Source organism: Oncorhynchus nerka, linkage group LG22, assembly GCF_034236695.1.
Source record: "Oncorhynchus nerka isolate Pitt River linkage group LG22, Oner_Uvic_2.0, whole genome shotgun sequence".
Taxonomy (NCBI): Eukaryota; Metazoa; Chordata; class Actinopteri; order Salmoniformes; family Salmonidae; genus Oncorhynchus; species Oncorhynchus nerka.
The window spans coordinates 61,877,816-61,901,822 of NC_088417.1; the positions used below are offsets into that span (position 1 = coordinate 61,877,816).

At 42.5% G+C, this 24,007-nt stretch overlaps 1 protein-coding gene across 7 annotated transcripts in view; it reads left to right on the plus strand.

Annotated features, from left to right (window-relative positions):
- Positions 1–24,007, plus strand: part of LOC115105430 (neural cell adhesion molecule 1-like) — a 299,957-nt gene that overhangs the window by 218,264 nt on the left and 57,686 nt on the right. For 4 of the 7 annotated variants that reach the window (XR_010460519.1, XM_029627481.2, XM_065007294.1 and 1 more), the window contains exons 3-9: positions 436–645; positions 2,816–2,959; positions 4,353–4,490; positions 5,077–5,194; positions 6,457–6,617; positions 6,770–6,912; positions 22,105–22,134. Coding sequence is in view for 6 of the 7 variants with exons in the window: in XM_029627481.2 (XP_029483341.1) it covers positions 436–645; positions 2,816–2,959; positions 4,353–4,490; positions 5,077–5,194; positions 6,457–6,617; positions 6,770–6,912; positions 22,105–22,134 (944 nt within the window). In the remaining variant the exon portion in view is untranslated. The remainder of the gene's footprint in view (positions 1–435; positions 646–2,815; positions 2,960–4,352; positions 4,491–5,076; positions 5,195–6,456; positions 6,618–6,769; positions 6,913–22,104; positions 22,135–24,007) is intronic. The other 3 variants (XM_029627482.2, XM_029627485.2, XM_029627484.2) reach the window with 1 other exon arrangement.

Consider the following 24,007-nt stretch of genomic DNA (forward strand, 5'->3'; position numbering starts at 1 on the left):
TTATTTTATTTGAGGTAGTACATCATCTGAGCAGATATGTAATAAAAAATGCATGGAGTCCTTAAAGCAGGTAGCCCTAGGGAATGCTGGCCTAGTATTAATCCATTTGTACCAAAACAATGTTTACTCGGTCTAGTTTGTCAGGATATTCACGTCTTTGTTAAGAGTGAGATGTTGTGACATTATGCCTACGTTATATACTTTTTAGGTTTTATCTCATGTTCATGACAGATTTTCATCTTGCAGAGGTGACTTAAACAGCATTGGGATGGATGTTATTTTGCTAAGTAGAGAAGCCTGTTAACCTTTTAAAAAAAGCTATCTCGCAAAGCAGCACATTCTTCTCTGTTGTCAATCATATGAACTGCTGTAGACACATAAACAGTGCATTCGCACTCTACTCACACGTCCACCCTGCCTCTATTCGTTCCTCAGTTGTCGGAGATGTAAAGGACATTGATTGGTATGCCCCGAACGGCGAGAAGCTCCTACCGAACCGACAGGACATCCTCGTGAACCGCAACGACGAGTCCTCGTCCACTCTCACGATCTATAACGCCAACGTGGACAATGCCGGCATCTACAAGTGTGTTGCCAAAAATGGAGACAAGGAGTCTCAGGGCACCGTCAACGTTAAAATCTTCCGTAAGTTCCCTCTCAAACTGCTTGGAACAAGGTCCTATTCTTCATTGTACTTTAGCGGATTACCACTAAAGGAAATCCTCTCACTGTATTATCTGTGCACAATGTAATTTTGAAGAATGTAATTTAAAGTTGTCTGCATATTCTGTTCATATTTGTTTACTTCAATTGGCCTCCCACATGATTTATTTACCTTTATTTAATCAGGGAGTCACCATTAAGACCTGTGTGTCTCTTTGTGAGGGAGCCCTGCATATGCAATTGCATAAAATGCATAAAAAAGCAAATACAATATGAAACAAATGATAAGAAAGCACAACACATATTGCACAGACAAAGACAAATATACACAGAAAACACATTCAACTAAAACAAACACATTCTTCATTATACAAAAATCTTCTGTCCTCTGCCTGAACTGCTCCAGGGACACTAAAGCATATATTCGAAATGCGTTTTGGAGATCTAAGAAATCTAAAGGATAACTTACTTAATTCTGTGAACGCCAAAGGGGTGTCCAGAGTTAACCAACCTTGTGAATGGGTTTGATAAGTTGTCATTTTAAATTTTAACAGTGAAGTTAGGTAAGTCAGAAGCTTGTGGGCAGGGCATTGTAAACAAACAGAGCATAATGATGAAATCTATGTGAATTCAAAGAGGTTCAGCACAACATTTTGGGAAAGAATACAGTGATGAGTAATAAAACTGTCTCCTGGCCGCTATGAAAAACATCATCCAGGAATTTAAGAGTAGAGGCAACTGTACTTTGATAAATAGTATCACCATAATCAAGAACAGACAAAGGTTGACTGCACCATCTGCTTCCTACTGACAAGAGAGACTAGATCTGTTTCTCTAAAAAAATAAAGCCCACTTTAAATCTTAGTTTCTTAAAACCTGTAAGGGATCGATGTCCCTATACTGGGACGATTGAGTTAACGTGCGCTAATGTGATTAACACATCAGTAACAGCAAACCTTCCAGGACATAGACATGTCTTACATGGGCAGAAAGCTTAAATTATTGTTAATCTAACCGCACTGTTCAATTTCTTTAGGATTCAGCCGTGTTGGCTCAGTTATCAGCTGAGACAGGTTTAGCTCAGAGTAAATATATTTCAGCGTATCTGACCCTGGAGTCTTCTAATTAATATTAAAATTTACCATACTGAATAGTTCAGATTACAATACTTAAATTTCAGATGAATTGGTTAAGAGCACATGAAGGAGCAGAGGGAGGGTGATACACTCCTACTAGTGTCTGCTGGTTATTATGACCATGGCCCACATTAAGAGCGAGCCAATCAAAACGCTTAGGGACAAATGTAGCAAGAGATACAGAAACATCAAAATTGTCCTTTGTAAATACACCCCCACCTCTGCCAATTCTGTCTAATCTGGAAACATTATAAACTGACAGACACATCAGCAAGTTTCAGAAATGACCAGAATGTCCACATTGGATTGATTCCACCTTTGAAATCAAACTTCTTGCATTTACATTAACAAATCCAAGACCGCAGCTGCGGGACTTAAGGTCAGATGAAGTCTCTAATACAAGCATGATATGATCAGTAGGTAACCCCTTATTTGAAAATGCCATAGGATTGGTTTGAATTGGTATAGGTACAAGATTGTCTAGAACTGAACCATTGGGCTTATGCATCGAGCGAGGACGTGAGTTAAAACAAGAGTCAATGAGGGTTACCTGTTGCAGGTCTGCAGTATGCTGATAATTTATTGTTGGGATTACCTGATACTGACTTGGAGTGGTGAGCAGGTCTTGGAAAAATAATATACGGTATTGTTGATTGTATCTTTGCCCTAGTATCATTGTAATGGTATCCAACATTGTATCTTCATTTAGAGAACCAGCATATACAACTATACTAACTGTATAGTATGAAGTATTTTCTTTTTGAACAGATGGAATGCCACTACAGTTAGCACTCTTTCAAATGCATAGACTGGGTAACAAATGCATAGACTGGGTAACAAATGCATAGACTGGGTAACAAATGCATAGACTGGGTAACAAATGCATAGACTGGGTAACAAATGCATAGACTGGGTAACAAAGAAAGTGCTTGCCATAGAACATGTTGGTTAATTAAGTTTGTTGACTGGTTCAGGAAATCCAGTTGACGGTGGACTTCTATTCTTCTCCCCTACAGAAAAGATAACCTTCAAGAACGCCCCTTCCCCACAGGAGTTCAATGAAGGGGATGACGCTGACATCATCTGTGACGTCGTCAGCTCGCCTCCTGCTGACATCATCTGGAAGCACAAAGGCTCAAAGATCCAGGTTGCAAAAGACGGTAAGGCTTGTGCACAGTTCGATGTGCCAATGTGTGGGTTGCCTACTGCCAGAGTCATGCAGCTCTCCCCTTTACCATTTTTTAAATTTGCTTTCATCTATCTGCCAACTTGTTTTCATTCACCCCCCCACTCACTCGCTCCCTCCCTAAGTGCACAGCCTTTTGATAATTCAAGTGTTCTGACATAATGGATGAAGAGAGAACAGGAAACAAGATATTTCTTGATCAGGAGGAATGGTTGTTGTCGGTTGTGAAAGAATTTGAAGGGTTCATATTTAGACTATTTAGTCAAGTTGAGTGGGATGCTGCCTGAAGGATTTTGTTTCTCTCCATATTGCACTATTTGAACCTTAGAGGACCCCTCCCTCTTCCAACCACTGGGAAGCAAAGGGTGACCGCAGCGCTCTGGTGTGTGGTGTTTTCTTGGACCCTGGACGGGTTGTGTTTTTCACTGGAAAACCACTAATTGTAGCCCAGATTGAAACCCATACTGCTTATGTAAATACCATTTTCCACATTGCTCCAGTTAACCTTTTCCTTATCAAAGCTGCATGTGCTTATAGCTCAAATTACAAGTCTTTTTCATGCTAATATGTGTTTCACAGCTCAGAGAGCTATTTAAAAAGTCTGGTTAATGAATTCAAAGCTTTTGCCCAAATACACATTCAGTAAACCAGATATACATCTGGCACCGCTTCAGAAGAGGGTTAACAGAACACAGTTGCCATACAATATTTATACGCTGGCTGCCAGATGTTTGAACTTAGAGGGTTCATGGAATATTTACATAGTAGAGCTTTGATGACGCAATTCAAGAAGTAGTAGTGGTTTCAGCATCTGTATGTTTACATTACCATGTTTTACCACATTTACTACAGTATGAATGTAAAGGATATAGAATTAGACACGTATTCTCGTATACAACGCTGTTAGAGGCACCATGTCATGGCAATGCTCTGTGGAGCAATGTAAAGAAATATCACAGTGAATAGTATGGCATTTAATTTTTCTAAATAAACATTGAACATAGGTAAATAGACATTATTCCAGTTGATGGAGCTTTCTTTTGATCAATTTATGCCACTAATATTACAGATCAATCTATTTCTGATGGTGAGTTATGTACCCTATCATATGGTCCTATTTAAAAAAGGTATGTTCTCTTTACCCCTCCTTATGTTTCCAGCCACCAGAAATAACTCATGCAATGCATTTACATTGTTAGCTATATTGCTGCTGGGGGGGATACAGCATTCCTCTGTAACGGAGACCATGCCTCCTGAAGTCGCACAGTATGTGTGCTTTTACCATGTTGCCTTGTCTTAAACCTACACCACCCACTGTTAAGGATAAATGACCCTTCTCTGTTTCCTTCTCTTGCGGTTTTTCATAGTTCGATTTAAGATCCTGACCAACAACCACCTCCAGATCCGAGGCATCAAGAAAACCGATGAAGGGGCGTACACCTGTGAGGCTCGTGTAATGACCAGGGGAGAGATTGACCTAAAGATCATCAAGGTCATCGTCAACGGTGAGTACCACATCCTCCCTCTCACCCTACCCCTCTTTCACCGCCTATGCTCTCGCAATGGGATTTGCATCCGAGCACAATTAGAATATAGTGTAGTTATAAATGCAACACTGTGCTGTTATGAGCACCATTACAGAATTATGACAGAGAAAATAAGCCTGTATTTTTTAAAATTTATTTTATTTATTTTACCTTTACCTTAACTAGGCAAGTCAGTTAAGAACAAATTCTTATTTTCAATGACGGCCTAGGAACAGTGGGTTAACTGCCTGTTCAGGGGCAGAACGACAGATTTGTACCTTGTCAGCTCGGTTTGTACCTTAACCTTCCGGTTACTAGTCCAACGCTCTAACCATTAGGCTACCCTGCAGCCCCAAGCATACAGTAACATGTATTTTCTCCTATCATACTTAATCAACCAGTATAGTGAATCATGATCTGATTATACATTTTAAGACTTTTTACAAGCATATAACACCCTTAAAATGCCTTATCTTAGTATCATCTTAGTATAATTTATTTCCTACTAACGTGTGACCTCTGTATCTTTGACTAATGCTTGTATCCATGTCTCTCTGTGTTTCAGTGCTCCCTAGCATCCGCACCAGGCAGTCGGAGATGAATGCCACGGCGGACGTCAACCAGTCTGTGATGCTGGCCTGTGACGCTGACGGCTTCCCTGAACCCACAGTCACCTGGGCCCGGTACGTCACACCGACCACCTTGTCTTTTAATGAGCATAAACAAACTGGCTTGTTGTGACTGGTTGAGGAGGTGACTGTGAAGTGAATAAGGGTTGTTTATTTGAACTTTTTTTCAAAAAAATTTGGTCAGCATTCTCATGATAAGATGATGGTCAACAGTATTGAATTATATTTATGTAGTACCTTGAAGATGGCCAAAGCTCATTTGTTTGATATATCCTCAGCATAACTGTTGACACAACGGGCCCTATATAGTATAGTATGAGAATAATTTCAACACTGCTTCTCGAGCTCCTTTTGGAGTGTAAACGAATGAGAAGGATAGGAGGATGAGGAGATGCATCCGTAAGGGCTGGGCCTCGCCAGAGGAGGAAGGAGACAAGCGAGGTAGGGTGAAGGGAGGGAGTAGGGGGGCAGAAACTCCTAACATTCTTTATTTATTTCCTGGCCGCCGACAGGCCTGTCATTTGGTATCCCTTAGAGGCTGCTTCAGGATTGAAGCTCTTAGAAGCATACAGATGTGGGACCGCAGTCCAAACTCAGTGTGTGCACATCTGATTTAGAGTTCAAGGGAGGCTCAGGCATGTCATGGTTCAAAGAGAGTGCTCGGTCAAGAGTGCCGAAGAAATTCCTTAACTTGACATCATACAGTGTATCACCATCCTATGGATGTAGTCCCTTTGTAAAACAGCCATGATGCAGCTATGGTAACAAAGCAGAGCCAGAGAAACAAAGAAAAAAACTTTCTGTCCTGGATGTCTGGTCAGTAGCTCTAAAGACATTGGTTTTATGTGTCACGGATCCCTCTGGAACTTTCCTTGCGCACACCTTGCCCCTATTCCCAGTGATTGTATTTGTATAGATGTGCCCTTTGTTCACCATGGTGCGTGTGAGTACCTGTGCTGTGTGTTTTGGCTTTCGTGCCCTTGTGGATTGTGCAGATGATTACTGGTCTCGTCCCGTGTGTTATTTATTCAAGGTACTCCTCTCTCTTTTGTTTGGGTTTGGGTTTGGGTTTCAACGCCATTAATTTGGGGAATAATAAAAACAACTATTACATGTTCCCTGCGCCTCTCCCGAATCTCTTCATGCCAACGTGACATTATGGTTCTGAGCCAGGCCTTTTGTTTACCAGCTGCTCTACTGAGATACGGCCCCCAAAAAGATAATACTCTCAGAGTGAAGACGACTATTTTTACCTTCATGTTGTGGAGACAGACATCAGTGACGTGAACTCTGCATTTCTGCCTTTCCCCCCTCAGTAACAACATTGTCCTTGAGTCGGACGATAAGTACGGCCTGAACAACGACGGCTCGGAGCTGATAATAAAAGATGTCAAGAAAGTGGATGAAGGAGATTACACGTGCATCGCCCGGAACAAGGCCGGGGAGAAAGAGGAGGAAGTCAGCTTGAATGTGTTCGGTAAGAGCAAAATAATTACTATTAACTGTGGTAAAATAATGTTGTGTTTTTGGGCTTTAGAATTAGTTTTATTGGTTTTACTATAGCAATATGCATACAAGTAATGTATTCCATTGTCATCCATCAATTTATTGTATTTTTACCTTCTTTAGTGCAACCTAAGATCACCTATCTGGTCAACCAGACTGCATCAGAGCTGGAGGAGCAGATCACCCTGACCTGCGAGGCCTCAGGAGACCCCACCCCCACCATCACCTGGAGCTTTGGCCGCAGGATCTTCACAGAGGGAGAGCAGGTACTGGTGTCTGGGGACCAGGGGAGGCTTGCAACCAGGGGCCTGAGCTGTGGTGGACAGGGTATGTCACTCAGAGTGCCTACTGACCGATCCATCACTGTCCTGAATATTGATAGGAAACCTAAAAAGCAAGCACAGCTCTATTTCATTCATGGCATTATACAAAACCTGTTCAAAATTCAATTGAGCAAGTCCAACATTAAAAGCCAGTGGACATGTACTAAACTGTCCTGGTGGTTTCATGCATTGGTTTCGCCTTCTACAGGAGCCTCTAAACAAGAATTACCAGGTATGATATTCAAATGGTCAGGTAATGAAACTCAAAATATGTTGGGTTGGATATACTGAACAGTGTATAGAAAAATCTGATACAATCGAACAGATGCAAATCCGGTCATCCGCTCGAATTCCTGTAACTTTTTGACCCGCTTAAATTCTGATCTTATCAGGGTTCGGTAGTTTGATTTTGCTGTTTGCATAGTCACTGTGAATGCATAGATTGCACTCAAATCCCCCCCACCTCTTGAAGTGCAGTTCACATTTTGGGATTGAAAACCAAGCTTTTGATTGTCTTTGAAAGCCCTTAAACCACCACGTCTGAACCAGTGTTAATTTCGAGGCACGTGTTTCAGGGAATGGTCCTATCTGACGTTGCACCGGAATGCTGTCATATTCCTTTACTACCAGCCATTCCAAGTCATTGTATACTCAAACAATGAAAGAAATGCAGCAGCAATCGCTGAACCCCAGGTGCAGCTGCATCTCAGCATATTTAAGGTACTTAGTAATTGCGCAGCTTTCCATAATTTCATGTATTCTCATCCAAACAGTCAAGCAATATCCAACGGCAACTGCTAACAGCTCTCATCAATATTCAGTCATCAAACCAAATGTTATGTAACTTGTGCCAAATACAACAAGTGTAGACCTTACAGTGAAATGCTTACAAGCCCTTAACCAACAATGCAGTTAAAAGCAATGGGGGTACCGGTGGGGGTTGCGGCACCGGCCAGTCGAGGCAATTGAGGTAGTATGTACATGTAGGTAGAGTTTTTAAAGTGACTATGCATAGATAATAACAGAGTAGCAGCAGTGTAAAAAGGGGGGGGGGGCACTGCAAATAGTCTGGGTAGCCATTTTATGGCTTGGGGGTAGGTGTTTAGAAGCCTCTTGGACCTAGACTTGGCGTTCTGGTACTGCTTGCCGTGCGGTAGCAGAGAAGTCTATGACTAGGGTGGCTGGAGTCTTTGACCATTTTTAGGGCCTTCCTCTGACACCACCTGGTATAGAGGTCCTGGATGGCTGGTCTGTACCATTACCCTCTGTAGTGTCTTGTGGTTGGAGGCTGAAAAGTTTCCATACCAGGTAGTGTTGCAACCCATCAGTATGCTCTTGATGGTGCAGCTGTTGTACCTTTTGAAGATTGAGGACCCATGCCAAATCTTTTCAGCGTCCTGAGGGGGAATAGGTTTTGTTGTGCCCTCTTCTAGACTGTGTTGGTGTGCTTAGACCTTGTTAGTTGTTGGTGATGTGGACACCAAAGAACTTGAAGCTCTCAACCTGCTCCACTACAGCCCCGTCGATGAGAATGGCAGCATGCTCGGTCCTCCTTTTCCTGTAGAATTATTTATTTCAGCTTTTATTTATTTCATCACATTCCCAGTGGGTCAGAAGTTTACAAACACTCAATTAGTATTTGGTAGCATTGCATTTTAAATTGTTTAACTTGGATCAAACATTTCGGGTAGCCTTCCACAAGCTTCCCACAATAAGTTGGATGAATTTTGGCCCATTCCTCCTGACAGAGCTGGTGTAACTGAGTCAGGTTAGTAGTCCTCCTTGCTTGCACACGCTTTTTCAGTTCTAACCACACATTTTCTGTAAGATTGAGGTCAGGGCTTTGTGATGGCCACTCCAATACCTTGACTTTGTTGTCCTTAAGCCATTTTGCCACAACTTTGGAAGTATACTTGTGGCTATTGTCCATTTAGAAGACCAAGCTTTAACTTTCTGACTGATGTCTTGATGTTGCTTCAATATATCTAAATAATTTTCCTGCCTCATGAAGCCATCTATTTTGTGAAGTGCACCAGTCCCTCCTGCAGCAAAGCAACCCCACAACATGATTCTGCCACCCCCGTGCTTCACGGTTGGGATGGTGTTCTTCGGCTTGCAAGCATCCTCCAAACATAACAGTGGTCATTATGGCCAAACAGTTCTATTTTTGTTTCGTCAGACCAGAGGACATTTCTCCAAAAAGTACGATCTTTGTCCCCATATGCTTTTTTATGGCGATTTTGGAGCAGTGGAGTCTTCCTTGCTGAACGGGCTTTCAGGTTATGTCAATATAGGACAAATCGACATATGTCCTATAGGATCTGGAGAAGGTCTGCATGGAGGAGTGGGCCAAAATCCCTGCTGCAGTGTGTGCAAACCTGGTCAAGAACTACAGGAAACGTATGATCTCTGTAATTGCAAACAAAGGATTCTGTACCAAATATTAAGTTCTGCTTCTCTGATGTATCAAATAATTATAATTATGTCATGCAATAAAATGCCAATTAATTACTTAAAAATCATACAATGTGATTTTCTGGATTTTTGTTTTAGATTCCGTCTCTCACAGTTGAAGTGTACCTATGATACAAAATTACAAACCTCTACATGCTTTGTAAGTTGGAAAACCTGCAAAATCAGCAGTGTATCAGTGTACTTGTTCTCCCCACTGAAGGTACTTTTGTACCTGTTTCCTCCAGCATCTTCACAAGGTCCTTTGCTGTTGTTCTTGGATTGAGTTGCACTTTTCACACCAAAATACGTTAATCTCTAAGAGAAAGAACGCGACTCCTTCAGGCATTTGGAAAATGCTCCCAAGGATGAACCAGACCTGTGGAGGTCTACATTTTACAGCGCCAATTGACTCAAATGATGTCAATTAGCCTATCAGAAGCTTCTAAAGCTATCACACAATTGTTGGAAAAATGACTTGTCATGCACAAAGTAGATGTCCTAACTGACTTGCGAAAACTATAGTTTGTTAACAAGAATTTGTTGAGTGGTTGAAAACGAGTTTTGACTCCAACCTAATGTGTATGTAAACTTCTGACTTCAACTGTTGTTAGCAGATGTTAATGCGAGTGTAGCGAAATGCTTGTGCTTCTATTTCCGACAGTGCAGTAATATCAGCAAGTAATTGAACAATTCCACAACAACTACCCATACACACAAATGTAAAGGAATAGAATAAGAATATGTACATATAACTATATGGATGAGCGATCTTCCGAAGAGGAGAGGCGAAAAGGATCAGAGGACCAATATGCGGCGTGGTAAGTGTCCATGGTTCTTTTAATACGTAAATGTACACATGAACACTACAAAACAATAAACATGGAAAACCTAAACAGTCCTATCTGGTGCAAAGACAGAGACAGGAACAATCACCCACAAACACACAGTGAAACCCAGGCTACCTAAGTATGATTCTCAATCAGAGACAACTAATGACACCTGCCTCTGATTGAGAACCATACTAGGCCGAAACATAGAAATACCCCAAAACATAGAAAAACAAACAGACTGCCCACCCAACTCACGCCCTGACCATACTAAATAATGACAAAACAAAGGAATTAAAGGTCAGAACGTGACAGCGATGGCTGAGCGGCATTGGCAAGATACAGTAAATGGTATAAAATACAGTATATACATATGAGATGAGTTATGTAGGATATGTAAACATTATTAAAGTGGCATTAATTGTGACCAGTGACTAGTGAATCATTCATTAAAGTGGCCAATAATTTGAGTCTATGTAGGCAGCAGCCTCTGTTTAGTGATGGCTGTTTATGGAAGCTGTTTTTCAGTCTCTTGGTCCCAGCTTCCTGACCTCGCCTTCTGGATGGTAGCAGGGTGAACAGGCAGTGGCTCGGGTGGTTGTTGTCCTTAATGATCTTTTTGGCCTTCCTGTGACATCGGGTGCTGTCTGTGTCCTGGAGGGCAGGTTGTTTTCCCCCGGTGATGCGTTGTGCAGACCGCGCCACCTTCTGGAGAGCCTTGTGGTTGTGGGCGGTGCAGTTGCCGTACCAGGCAGCGATACAGCCCGACACGATGCTCTCAAATGTGCATCTGTAAAAGTTTGAGGGTCTTAGGTGACAAGCCAAATTTCTTCTGCCTCCTGAGGTTGAAGAGGCGCTGTTGTGCCTTCTTCACCACACTGTCTTTGTGGGTGGACCATTTCAGTTTGTCCGTGATGTGTAAGCCGAGGAACTTAACTTTCCACCTTCCCCACTACTGTCCCATCGATGTGGATAGGGGGCTGCTCCCTCTGCTGTTTCCTGAAGTCCACGATCATCTCCTTTTTGTTTTGTTGTCGTTGAGTAAGAGGTTTTCCTTACACCACACTCCGAGTGCACTAACCTCCCTGTAGGCGATCTCATCATTGTTGGTAATCAAGCACACTATTGTTGTGTCTGCAAACTTGCTGATGATATCGCGCACCAGCTGCTGTTTACAAATATACCTTCACCCCTTGTTTTTCCAGAGGCTGCTGTTCTATCCTGCCGGTAAAGTGTATAACCTGCCAGCTATATGTTATTCATGTCGTCGTTCAGCCATGACTCTGTGAAACACAAGTTATTCATTTTTGATGTCCCGTTGGTAGGATATATGTGCTTTAAGTTTGTCCATTTTATTATCCAGCGATTGTACGTTGACCAATAGTACCGATGGCAAAGGCAGGATAGCCACTTGTTGTTTAAACCTCACAAGGCACCCCGAATTCCTTCCACGAAACCGTCGTCTTTCTCCTGCGAATGACGGGGATGAGGGTCTATTCGGGTGTCTGGAGTCAATCCCTCTCCTCCGACTCATTTAAAGAAATATTCTTAGTCGAATTCAAGGTGAGTAATCGCTGTTCTGATGTCGAGTGGCAGCAACATTGGTGAGAAAGTCTTTACCCACTCTTCACGCTCATTTTTAATCTCACTTTCACACTCTTCCTCTGCTTTGCTCTTTTTTTTCTCTCTAGATCTCTCTCTTACTAGGACAAAGTCTTACCAAATCCCCCTGCAATTACTTTGCACCCCTGCAGTTCCTCTGTGTTGCTAACAGCACTCTTAGTAATCATTAGCACGTTTTAACGGGGCTTTGAGGTCCATGGAAGGATTGGGGCAGAAGGCATTTTATTGGGGCAGAAGGCATTTTATATGCAATTGGACTCAGTGGAAAGTAGTATTTATTTATTTTCCACTCAATCCCTAGATCCGTGTGTCCCATGCAAACCTTATTTTGCATGTCATAGTTTGGTTTGTACGTCATTACCTTAAACTCTTGGACGTTTAAATGGAAACCTGACAAGCAAGGTATTGTTAAATACTTTTTGAATAAGACAGTGCTTTTTCTTAACAGCATTAGCATTTTCTTCAAAGAGCAGATTTGGTTCCAAATTGTGTGTCTACATATATTTATGAATCTCTGTCACCCCCAGCGTTACGCTCCTGTTCTCCTTTTATGTCCTTGAATAATACTTTTACATTTGGACTCCAACTGCCGATTTAAAGCTTAAAGCGCTCAGCAGAATTATATTTTTTATTTTATTTTTATTTAACCAGGTAGGCTAGTTGAGAACAAGGTCTCATTTACAACTGCGACCTGGCCAAGATAAAGCAAAGCAGTGCGACACAAACAACAACAGAGTTACACATGGAATAAACAAACATAGTCAATAACACAATAGAAGAAAGTCTATATACAGTGTGTGCAAATGAGGTAAGATAAGGGAGGTAAAGGCAATAAATAGGCCATAGTGGCGAAATAATTGCAATTTAGCAATTAAACACTGGAGTGATAGATGTGCAGAAGATGAATGTGCAAGTAGAGATACTGGGGTGCAAAGGAGCAAAACAAAAAAACAGTATGGGGATGAGGATATTTACAGATGGGCTATGTGCAGTGATCTGTGAGCTGCTCTGACAGCTGGTGCTTAAAGCTAGTGAAGGAGATATGAGTCTCCAGCTTCAGCGATTTTTGCCATTCGTTCCAGTCATTTGGCAGCAGAGAACTGGAAGGAAAGGCGGCCAAAGTAGGAATTGGCTTTGGGGGGTGAGCAGTGAAATATACCTACTGGATCGCATGCTACGTGTGGGTGCTGCTATGGTGACCAGTGAGCTGAGATAAGGTGGGGCTTTACCTAGCAAAGACTTATAGATGACCTGGAGCCAGTGGGTTTGGCAATGAATATGAAGCGAGGGCCAGCCAACGAGAGCATACAGGTCGCAGTGGTGGGTACTATATGGGGCTTTGGTGACTAAATGGATGCCACTGTGATAGACTGCATCCAATTTGTTGAGTAGAGTGTTGGAGGCTATTTTGTAAATGACATCGCCGAAGTCAAGGATCGGCAGGATAGTCAGTTTTACGAGGGTATGTTTGGCAGCATGAGTGAAGGATGCTTTGTTGCGAAATAGGAACCCAATTCTAGATTTAATTTTGGATTGGAGATGCTTAATGTGAGCCTGGAATGAGAGTTTACAGTCTAGCCAGACACCTAGGTATTTGTAGTTGTCCACATATTCTAAGTCAGAACCATCCAGAGTAGTGATGCTGGACGGGCTGGATTACTGCAACTCGCTGTTGGCTGGGCTCCCTGCCTGTGCCATTAAACCCCTACAACTCATCCAGAACGCCGCAGCCCGTCTGGTGTTCAACCTTCCCAAGTTCTCTCACGTCACCCCGCTCCTCCGCTCTCTCCACTGGCTTCCAGTTGAAGCTCGCATCCGCTACAAGACCATGGTGCTTGCCTACGGAGCTGTGAGGGGAACGGCACCTCAGTACCTCCAGGCTCTGATCAGGCCCTACACCCAAACAAGGGCACTGCGTTCATCCACCTCTGGCCTGCTCGCCTCCCTACCACTGAGGAAGTACAGTTCCCGCTCAGCCCAGTCAAAACTGTTCGCTGCTCTGGCCCCCCAATGGTGGAACAAACTCCCTCACGACGCCAGGACAGCGGAGTCAATCACCACCTTCCGGAGACACCTGAAACCCCACCTCTTTAAGGAATACCTAGGATAGGATAAAGTAATCCTTCTCCACCCCCCCTTAAAAGACCTAGATGCACTATTGTAAAGTGGCTGTTCCACTGGATGTCATAAGGTGAAAGCACCAATTTGTAAGTCGCTCTGGATAAGAGCGTCTGCTAAATGACTTAAATGTAATGTAAAATGTAATGTACGGGCAGTGATCGGTTGAAGAGCATGCATTTAGTTTTACTTGCATTTAAGAGCAGTTGGAGGCCACAGAAGGAGAGTTGTATGGCATTGAAGCTCGTCTGGAAAATGTTAAGTGTCCAAAGGGCCAGAAGTATACATAATGGTGTCGTCTGCATAGAGGTGGATCAGAGAATCACCAGCAGCCAGAGCGACATCATTGATGTATACAGAGAAAAGAGTCAGCCCGAGAATTGAATCCTGTGGCACCCTCATAGAGATTGCCAGAGGTCCGGACAGCAAGCCCTCCGATTTGACACACTGAACTTAGTATGAGAAGTAGTTGATGAACCATGCGAGGCAGTCATTTGAGAAACCAAGGCTGTTGAGTCTGCCGATAAGAATGTGGTGATTGACTGAGTCGAAAGGCTTGGCCAGGTCGATGAATACAGCTGCACAGTATTGTCTCTTATCGATGGTGAATATGATATCGTTTAGGACCTTGAGCGTGGCTGAGGTGAACCCATGACCAGCTCGGAAACCAGGCTAGTAACAGGGGTTGCAACAATTTCGGCTGATCATTTTAGAAATAGAGGGTCCAGATTCTCAAGCCCTGCTGATTTGTTGGGGTCCAGATTTTGCAGCTCTATCAGAACATCAGCTATCTGGATTTGGGTGAAAGAGAAATGGGGGAGGCTTGGGCAAGTTCCTGTGGGAGGTGCAGGGCTGTTGACCAGGGTAGGGTTGGCCAGTTGGAAAGCGTGGCCAGCCATAGAACAATGCTTATTGAAATTCTCAATTATTGTGAATTTATTGTGGTGACAGCGTTTCCTAGCCTCAGGGCAGTGGACAGCTGGGAGGAGGTGCTTTTATTCTCTATGGACTTTACAGTGTCCCAGAACTTTTTGGAGTTTGTGCTGCAGGATGCAAATTTCTGTTTGAAAAAACTAGACTTTGCTTTCCTAACTGCCTGTGTATATTGGTTTTTAACTTCCCTGAAAAGTTTCATATTGCGGGGGCTATTCGATGCTAATGCCGTACGCCACAGGATGTTTCTGTGCTGGTGAAGGGCAGTCAGGTCTGGAGTGAACCCCGGGCTATGTCTGTTCCTGGTTCTACTTTTTTTTATGTGGCATGCTTATTTAAGATTGTGAGGAAAGCACTTTTAAAGAATAACCAGGCATCTTCTACTGACAGAATGAGGTCAATATCCTTCCAGGATACGCGGGCTAGGTCGATTAGAAAGGCTTGTTCGCTGAAGTGTTTTAGGGAGCGTTTGACGGTGATGAGAGGTGGTCGTTTGACCGCAGACCCATTACGGACGCAAGCAATGGGGCAGTGATCGCTGAGATCCTGGTTGAAGACAGCAGAGGTGTATTTGGAGGGCAGGGTGGTTAGGATGATATCTATGAGGGTGCCTGTGTTTACGGATTTGGGGTTGTACCTGGTAGGTTCATTTGTGTGAGATTGAGGGCATCAAGCTTAGATTGTAGGATGGCCGGGGTGTTAAGCATGTCCCAGTTTAGGTCACCTAACAGCACAAGCTCTGAAGATAGATGGGTGGCAATCAATTCACATATGGTGTCCAGGGCACAACTGGGGGCAGAAGGTGGTCTATAGCAAGCTGCAAAGGTGAGGGACTTGTTTCTGGAAAGGTGCTAAAGCAGTGAATAAAACAAACTTATGGAGGAGGCTTCTAATGTTAACATGCATGAACCCAACAATAGCAACAAATAGCTACCATCAATTTCTTATGCTATTGCATGTTTGGATGTTAATGACTTATATCGTCAGCTAAGGACAGGTTTAGCTAGCTAGGTTGTTTTTACACATACATACATTTTACGGTTACATAAGTCAACAAATGAGAGGGCCTGGGAATGGGAGTGGAGCAAGGCACTGCAGGGCCTGGATTAACCTCTACATCACCAGAGGAACACTGGAGGAGTAGGATAAGGGTACGGCTAAGGGCTATAAGAACTGGTCGTCTAGTATGTTCGGAACAGAGTAAAAATAGCAGGTTTCTAGGCGCGGTAGAATAGATTCAATGTATAATGTACAGGCAAAGTATGGTAGGATGTGAATACAGTGGAGTTAAACACATTTATTGAGTGACGATGTGAGAGATATTGTCTCTAGAAACATCAATTAAACCAGGTGAGGTCACTGCATGTGTGGGAGGTGGGACAGGAGGGTTAGCTGAGGCATATTGAGCAGAGCCGGAGGCTCTACAGTGAAATAAGACAATAATCACTAACCAAAACTGCAATGGACAAGGAATATTGACATTAGGGAGAGGCATGCGTAGCCGAGTGATCATAGTTGTTGTAGCCCCCTCGTGCGGTTACGTCGGCAGACCAGTCATGATGGATCAGCAGGGGTCCGTGTAGTAAAAGGGTCCAGGCCAATTGGCAAAATAGGTATAGTAGCCCAAGAAATTGACTGATGGACCACTTCAGCTAACAGTCCGGTATGCTCTAGACAGCTAGTGGGCCGCAGCTAGCAGATGGGCATTCAGGGGACGTCGCGCGGTAGGAGTTGAAAAAAAACCTCGGGCAGATTACATTGGCAGTCCAGTCGTGATGGATCTGTGGGGCTCCGTATCGGCAATAAAAAGGGTCCAGGCCAATTGGCAAAATAGGTATTGTAGCCCAAGGAGTGGCTGATTGATCTCTTCAGCTAGCCGAGAGATGGGCCTAAAATAGGCTAGCTCCAGACTAATTGGTACTTTCTTCGGGACAGAGACGTTAGCCAGGAGAAGCCAATCGGATAGCAGCTAGCTAGCTGCGATGATCCAGGTGAAGAGGGTCAGAGTTGCAGTAGGAATCCAGTGATATGGAGAAAAAGGAGTCCGATAAGCTCTGGATTGAAACACACTGTACAGACTGGCAGGAGTTGTCCTGGCTAAAGGTTAGCTGATGACCGCTAGCAGCTAGTTAGCTGGCTAGCTCCTGTTGTGGGTTCCGGTTCTAAAGTAAAGATTGATACATTACACATCCAAATCTATACTGCATATGAATAGTCCGCCTCTGGGTATATTCCTACCATGCAAGGATGTCAGAATGAAAGGCATTATCGCTGTTCTGCGTTTAGAGTAAGGCAAATAACCTAATTTCAAGCCTATTGTTGTGCTCTTATTGCTGCATTCAGGTGGTGGTGTTAGCTTTTCTAAAGCCATCTGTTTGTGGTCGATTCTGATTGAATTGTGTAAGAAAAGTAATAGTTATAAGGGGACTGGCTGACTCACTCCACCGTATGTCAGTAATTGTCCCTTGAATAACACTTGGAAAAGTTGCCCTCTAATTCTTGTACAGAATCTCAAAGCATGTTTCTCGACAGAGAACTCTATACAGTTGAAGGCAAGTTTACATACACCTTAGCCAAATACATTTAAACTCAGTTTTTCTTTATTTTAAGAATGTTAAATGCCAGAATAATAGTAGAGCGAAGGATTTATTTCAGCTTTTATTTCTTAAATCACATTCCCAGCGGGTCAGATGTTCACATGCACTCAATAAGTATTTGTTAGCATTGCCTTTAAATTGTTTAACCTTGGGTCAAACGATTTGGGTAGCCTTCCACAAGCTTCCCATAATAAATTGGGTGAATTTTGGCCCATTCCTCCTGACAGAGCTGGTGTAACTGAGTGAGGTTTGTAGGCCTCCTTGCTCTACCCAAAATACCTATGAAAACACTCTAGGTAGATAGTGTGGTCTACAGGTTATCATGAGATGCTCTACCTCAGTCGAGCAAAACCCTGAGACTTCCTTAGATATTGTGCACCAGCTGTTGTTTACAAATATACATAGACCACCATCCCTTGTCTTAGGCCGCTGTCTTGGCCGCTGTTCTATCCTGCCGATACAATGTCAAAACAGCCAGCTATATTACAGTTTTTAATGTCCCGTTGGTAGTTTAATCTTGCTCATTGGTCATCAATTTTATTTTCCAATGATGTCATGTTTTCCATTTGCAGTGGGGTTTTACTCGCTCGCCTACGAATTCTCAAAAGGCAGCCCGACCTCTTCCCACTTTCCCCCCGTCTTCTTTTCACGCAAATGACATGGATTTGGGCCTGTTCCCGGGAAAGCAGTATATCCTTCTCGTCGGACTCGTTAATGGAAAAAGCTTCTTCCAGTTTGTGATGAGTAATCGCTGTTCTGATGTCCAGAAGTTTTTTTTGGTCATAAGAGACGGTAGAAACAACATTAGATACAAAATAAGTTACAAATAATGCAAAATAAGTTACAAATTAACAGTTTGTTAGGAACACGTAAAATGTCCACTTATCCGAGTTGAAGGATCATGAAAAGCAATTGCAAGCCATTGCTATTCCAACAAACACAGAATAGATAGCTAATTGCCAACCTAGCATTTATCCTCAGTTGACCTGGGACTAGTTGTTGCCAGGCTTGAATAATACATTTTCGAAGATTTCATACACTGGTGGGCTCTATTGGCTTCTTTGACAGCACCGGTAGCTGGAGGCTTTGGTGTTTAAAGAGGATGTGTGAATGTCCTTCAGCATTTCCCTCACTTAAAGGTCATGCTTGACTCCCTAATGAAGGAGGCACATCATGATGATGGGGGGTGAAGTTTCCTCAACTCTGCTCTTGGGTCAGTTTTGTATTTTCCTCACTAATGGTTAAGGTTAGTATTAGGGGAGGGATAGCTGATCCTAGATTGCTGGAGATAACTGGAGATAACTGGAAAAGTTCCACCATGATATATTTATCACATATAATTTGAACAGATTTTCAAATAATAATATTACTGACTATAAAAGCTTTATTGTCACTTGATATTCTGGATTGTATTGTCATATCTGGCCTATCTGCCCTTCCAGTTAGGTGTAGAACTCGTATAACGCTGTCCTCCCCTAACACGAATGATCCACCTGGATAACATTGCTTCGTCACCGCTCAGTAACGCCAGGGTCTATCCACTTTGTATCTGTCTGCCTCTTTCTTTTTCCCCTTTCCTAGTGTCACAGAGGATTTGATTTAACGCCCTTTGTAATGAGAAAATCCTGCTGTTCCTGTGATAAAGGCTTTCAAAGATTCTATTGGTTCATTGTCATTCCCCCATCGATCATTGAACTAGTTCCCTTCCGCCTCGCTCCATCTTCCATTCATGTCCCTTTTGATATATCAGAGTTGTGGATCAAGTCTGTGAGACCACACAGTACGAATGCATATTCATCATGACACTCAATGGCAGAAATGTCATTTTCCACCAAGAATGAATCTATTGATTCCTAATGTATCTCAAACTAAAAGGGACTGCTTTTTGAATCTCACCCTGTCCTGTCCAAATGACTTGAGAATAGATCACATTTTTGCATGATAACCACCTGGCAAGGTTGTCGGTTTTTGGACAATCTTTCAATGCAGCAAGCTTCAGGGGTTCTATAAGAAATTATTTTAGAAAGAAAAGTTTAGAAAAGGTGTTTATTTAAATGTCACATTAATTGGTATTATAGTTGGTGGGGCAAACTCAACCAATTTCTTTCAGATGTGTGCCAGCAAAGCCGCTACACTACTCTTAAACAATACATTAATTGCACTATAACAGTGACAAACGGTAGCCACAAACTGTTAGGGCCTAATAAAGCTGTCCCAACAGAAGAGCTTTCCTTTCAGCACCATGGAGTGAATCCTTACCACCGCTACACCTGGCTACCTGACTTATTAAAAACTATAGCTGGTATGGCTGACGTGTTTAAGTGAATATGATTTCTACTGACTCCTTGTGGATTTGTGTAACTCGATAAGAACATTCTCCTTCGATAACAACAAATGCCGATATGATTTTTGACTTTTGAACCAGACACACACACTACTCAATTTATGTTTAGTGATAATCTTTGTTCTTATCATTAGCAGTTATCTCTAAGTATAAGCAAGTGCAAGCAAACGAGCAGTGACGAGGTAGTCCTATTTGTTCAGCAGTTTCAAAATGGACACCGACAGATTCAGACATTTTAGTTCAGATAAATTCAGCATGATGTTGAGACCTTAACTTCCTCTCTCTCTCTGTGGGGGAGGGGGACGAAGAGAGGGGGGGCCCACTTTTATAGACAATATACTGACTCATCAGCGCATTGCTCAAACACAACTACCCTTGCAATCTCAACTGGAAATACATGGATCAATTACTGAACCATATGTTGAAAATAAAATATTTGAATGGTAAGAGATTCACTGGCAAACATGGTTGCAGACCCAAAAATATTTATATAGCATCCCCTCCATCATGAAAACCACATTAGCTAATTATAATACACAAAGTAAGCAAAACAATGAAATGCATCATTCCAACATTGCCTAAAATGATGAACGATACTAATGACATGGACCTACAGTTTATAAGCAATATAACAATTAAGATGTACAAACTATGGCATAAGGAAACAATGAGTGGATAAGAGGCAAGCTGCAATTTTGATTGAAGATGAGCGCGCTAAGACAAACGTAGTCAATATGCCTATTTGTTCAGCACTTTTGAAATGGACAGTGACAGAATTCAGCTGTTCTTACAGTATTCTCCCTGTACACCAAGTCAGAACCGTAGGATAAATACGTTGTTTTGAACGTAACTGAAGTCATGCTGGATTGACAGCATGACCAAAGTATTCAACCTTTTCTGACCCATGGTGTTGCGTATGAATGTTTATCCCTTTAAGCTTGGAAAAGAGACCCTTTCCGACAATGTTTTAAATCTTCAAACCCAGACTTGGACCACACACCTCCTCCACCGAATAGTAGGCAGGGGAGGCAAAATAGTCATTGCTTTGCAACACTCGCAGTTTGTCACCAATTCCTTCCAAACCACTCATTGTTGACGTAGTGTCCCCATGAGTGACAGAACACTGAGCCAATCATGGCTCAACTAGAGAATATTACCAACACCTACACTCTGTATTTTCTCTGGCTGCCCCTCCACCACAGAAAGCATTGAGCTAGGATGAAACACCGGCATTTTGGAGCAAGAAAGAGAACATGTTTGTATACGGCTTTATTAACTCAAGGATTATTAAAACATGTTTTACATTGTTTTTAAACTCATGTGACACCAAAATAACATGCAAAATTCGTATTTTTTGCTAAACTGGTGGGGTCAATGACGGCCCCACCTGCCCTGAATGACGGGTCGCCACTGACTAAAGGTAATAATGAAGATGTACAGTATATTATTCTGCTAACAATATTGGCTACTATTTAGCAAAGGAAGTCCAATCGGTTACCCATAACGACTTTCTCAAAATTAGCCTCAATGGCCTTTGTCTCTTTCCCTGCAGATGCATGAAAAGTGATTTAGAGCCTCCCATAATGTATTACAGAGGACGCCATGGTTTGGCATTTGATCACTTGTCAGCGTGCATGTCCCGTTGTGCAGGTGGCCTTTCACCCCCTCCCAGACATGTCTCCTCCTGAATAGTAACCATGTAAGAATGCTGTTGGCATGACACTCCTCGTCACAGAATATCACAAATTCCCCCTTCAAATTCATTTTTTCACCATTTTCAAACCTTGAAACTGTATCCAGTGTCTGTCCTTTGGTTGTTGATGATGCTGTTGTTTTGTTATCGCTTGTGATGGGATGATAACATGGAAAACAACTTAAAGCTGAAGCTCTTGGCATTGATTAAGCTGTTGAAAGTAATAATAGCATAATGTTATAATGAGGGCAATTTTAAAACGAAATCTATAACAATATTGTGCTCAAGTAATAGCCTTAACTTTGCCTGAAGACCTACAGTAAATATTACGTCAGTGTTAGGCTCTGTTGTTCAACTGTGAGGGTTTAATCACCGAAAATAAATGGTTCAATTTAAATGTGTGAGTAAAGCTTCTTTAACATGTATTCTCTGGTTAAATTTCATGCATCTTTGTTTTGAACATGAACAACATTTCACTGGACTGCTACAGGTAAAATCCAGCCTGCATTGGCAGCATCTAACATGTGTGGTGTTTGTCCCCTCAAGGCTTCTTGGACTCGGCCTGAGACGTACGAGGTATGGCTACTAAACACGTAGCCAGATCCTAGATTCAGTGCCTAACACCTAGCCAGTCTCATAGTAGACTAACCCTGTTCACTACAGAGCATTCGTGTTGACTTTCTCTCCAAATTCTTTCCTCAAACTCCCCAAAATCTGGCACCAATACGATTCCAGACTAATGAAGTCAAATTCAGGAATATGAAATGAGACGCTTCCTTTTGAAAGATAATTTTTCATTAAATGTTTTGATTGCTAATTTACGACTTGCCCTCAAGTTTAGTCCCTCATATTGATTCCGCTCATAAATTTGGTTTCATAACCACTTATTATGAGGGTGTCGACAATTCCCACAAAGCAGTTTGCCCCAAGAGTCCTGTCAAGGGACTGGGGCTAGCCAGGCACCATTGGAAAAACCTAAATCAGCCAACACTGTGCTCTGCCGTGGACCAAGCCCAGCCAATCTAGCTGTGCCTTTTTTGAAAACACTAACCAGCCTAACTGTAGACTGCACAAATAAAACCCTAAAATAGAGATGTCCCTTAACGCTGTCTAATCCACTGCTTGAAAGATAGAAAGGACCAGGATAAAAGCCAATAAGATATTTTACAGTAATGTGATGCCAGACAAAACCAAAACCAACACATGAATTCAACAAATGCTTATGCCTTTGTGGTAAATATTCGAGGCATTTACTCAACCACTGCAATTCCTCTGTCACACAAGGCATAACTGTAGTTTGGTTCAGTGTATGAATATTCATCAACATGTGTGCTGTGTTTATATGAATGATTCAGTGACATATGGATGGTGTGTGTGAGTGATGGGAAACATAAGATTCCCAGAGCTACAGATTAAAACTAGTTAATAATCTTGCAAGCCGTTATAAACCTTTCATGAATCCCACTGCCTTCACAAAAAATACTAAGTTAAATTCACTGGGAAAAGTATATTATTCATTCAGGTCTCAGGTGATCAATACTCTAGCATCCAACCATGAATTCACATCAAAAAACTGAATGTCAGTTTTCAATCTCAGTTGAAAAGATGGGACTGCTACCATGTGGCCTAGATAATTGCCCCACAGCCAGGATAACTTTATAATTGAAATGTTGATCTGTCAGAATTCGTATAATTTTGGTTCTCCTAGCTTAGCCGATTTTTGTTTAGCTTCAGTAGATAACTAGTGTTGCTAAATGCGTCTTTTTAGATGCCACATAGTATTCCACCGGTCTTAGTCTCTGGTATTCTAGACTCGTAGTTTGTAGGAAAAGCAGTTGGCATTTCACATAATGTTGTGGCATGTATTTTACTTTTGATATTTCTAATGAGCTGCTCTGATCTTTTCACCATTGCAACTGGTTTGAGGCAACTTGCATTAGCAGTGCAATGTGTGGGTTGATGAGAGGGTTGGTGTGTTTACACATAAGCTTCCATTTTGGAAAAGCTGTAACATAGGGCCAACTTGCACCATACACGTTAGGAGTGTCCAAGACTCACATGGTGCTGTGGGTGGAGGATTTATCCATGCTTTCCTAAGTTCACCCTCCATACGACAGGTCAGTTTGGCAAAATCCCATTGTAAGTGTGCCACGCTGTCTACATCACACTCCAGTCCGGCCTCCTCCGGACATGGTGCCTTTTGAGAGAAATGAGACTCCCGTCCCCAGCAGGTACGACTGCTTCTGAAGGCTGGGAGAGAAGCAGAGCGGTGTTTTTCACTCTTGTACCCGGGCTCAGCCAGCCGTTCTATTTTCCTTGAATTGATTGGAATGAAAAAAAGGGCTTGGTAGAATGATGCTTCTGCGCTTTTTATTAGAGAAGATAAGAGCCAGAAACAGAATTACATTATGGGGCCCCGCTGCAAAGCCTCCCTCTTGCAAAAGCTCCC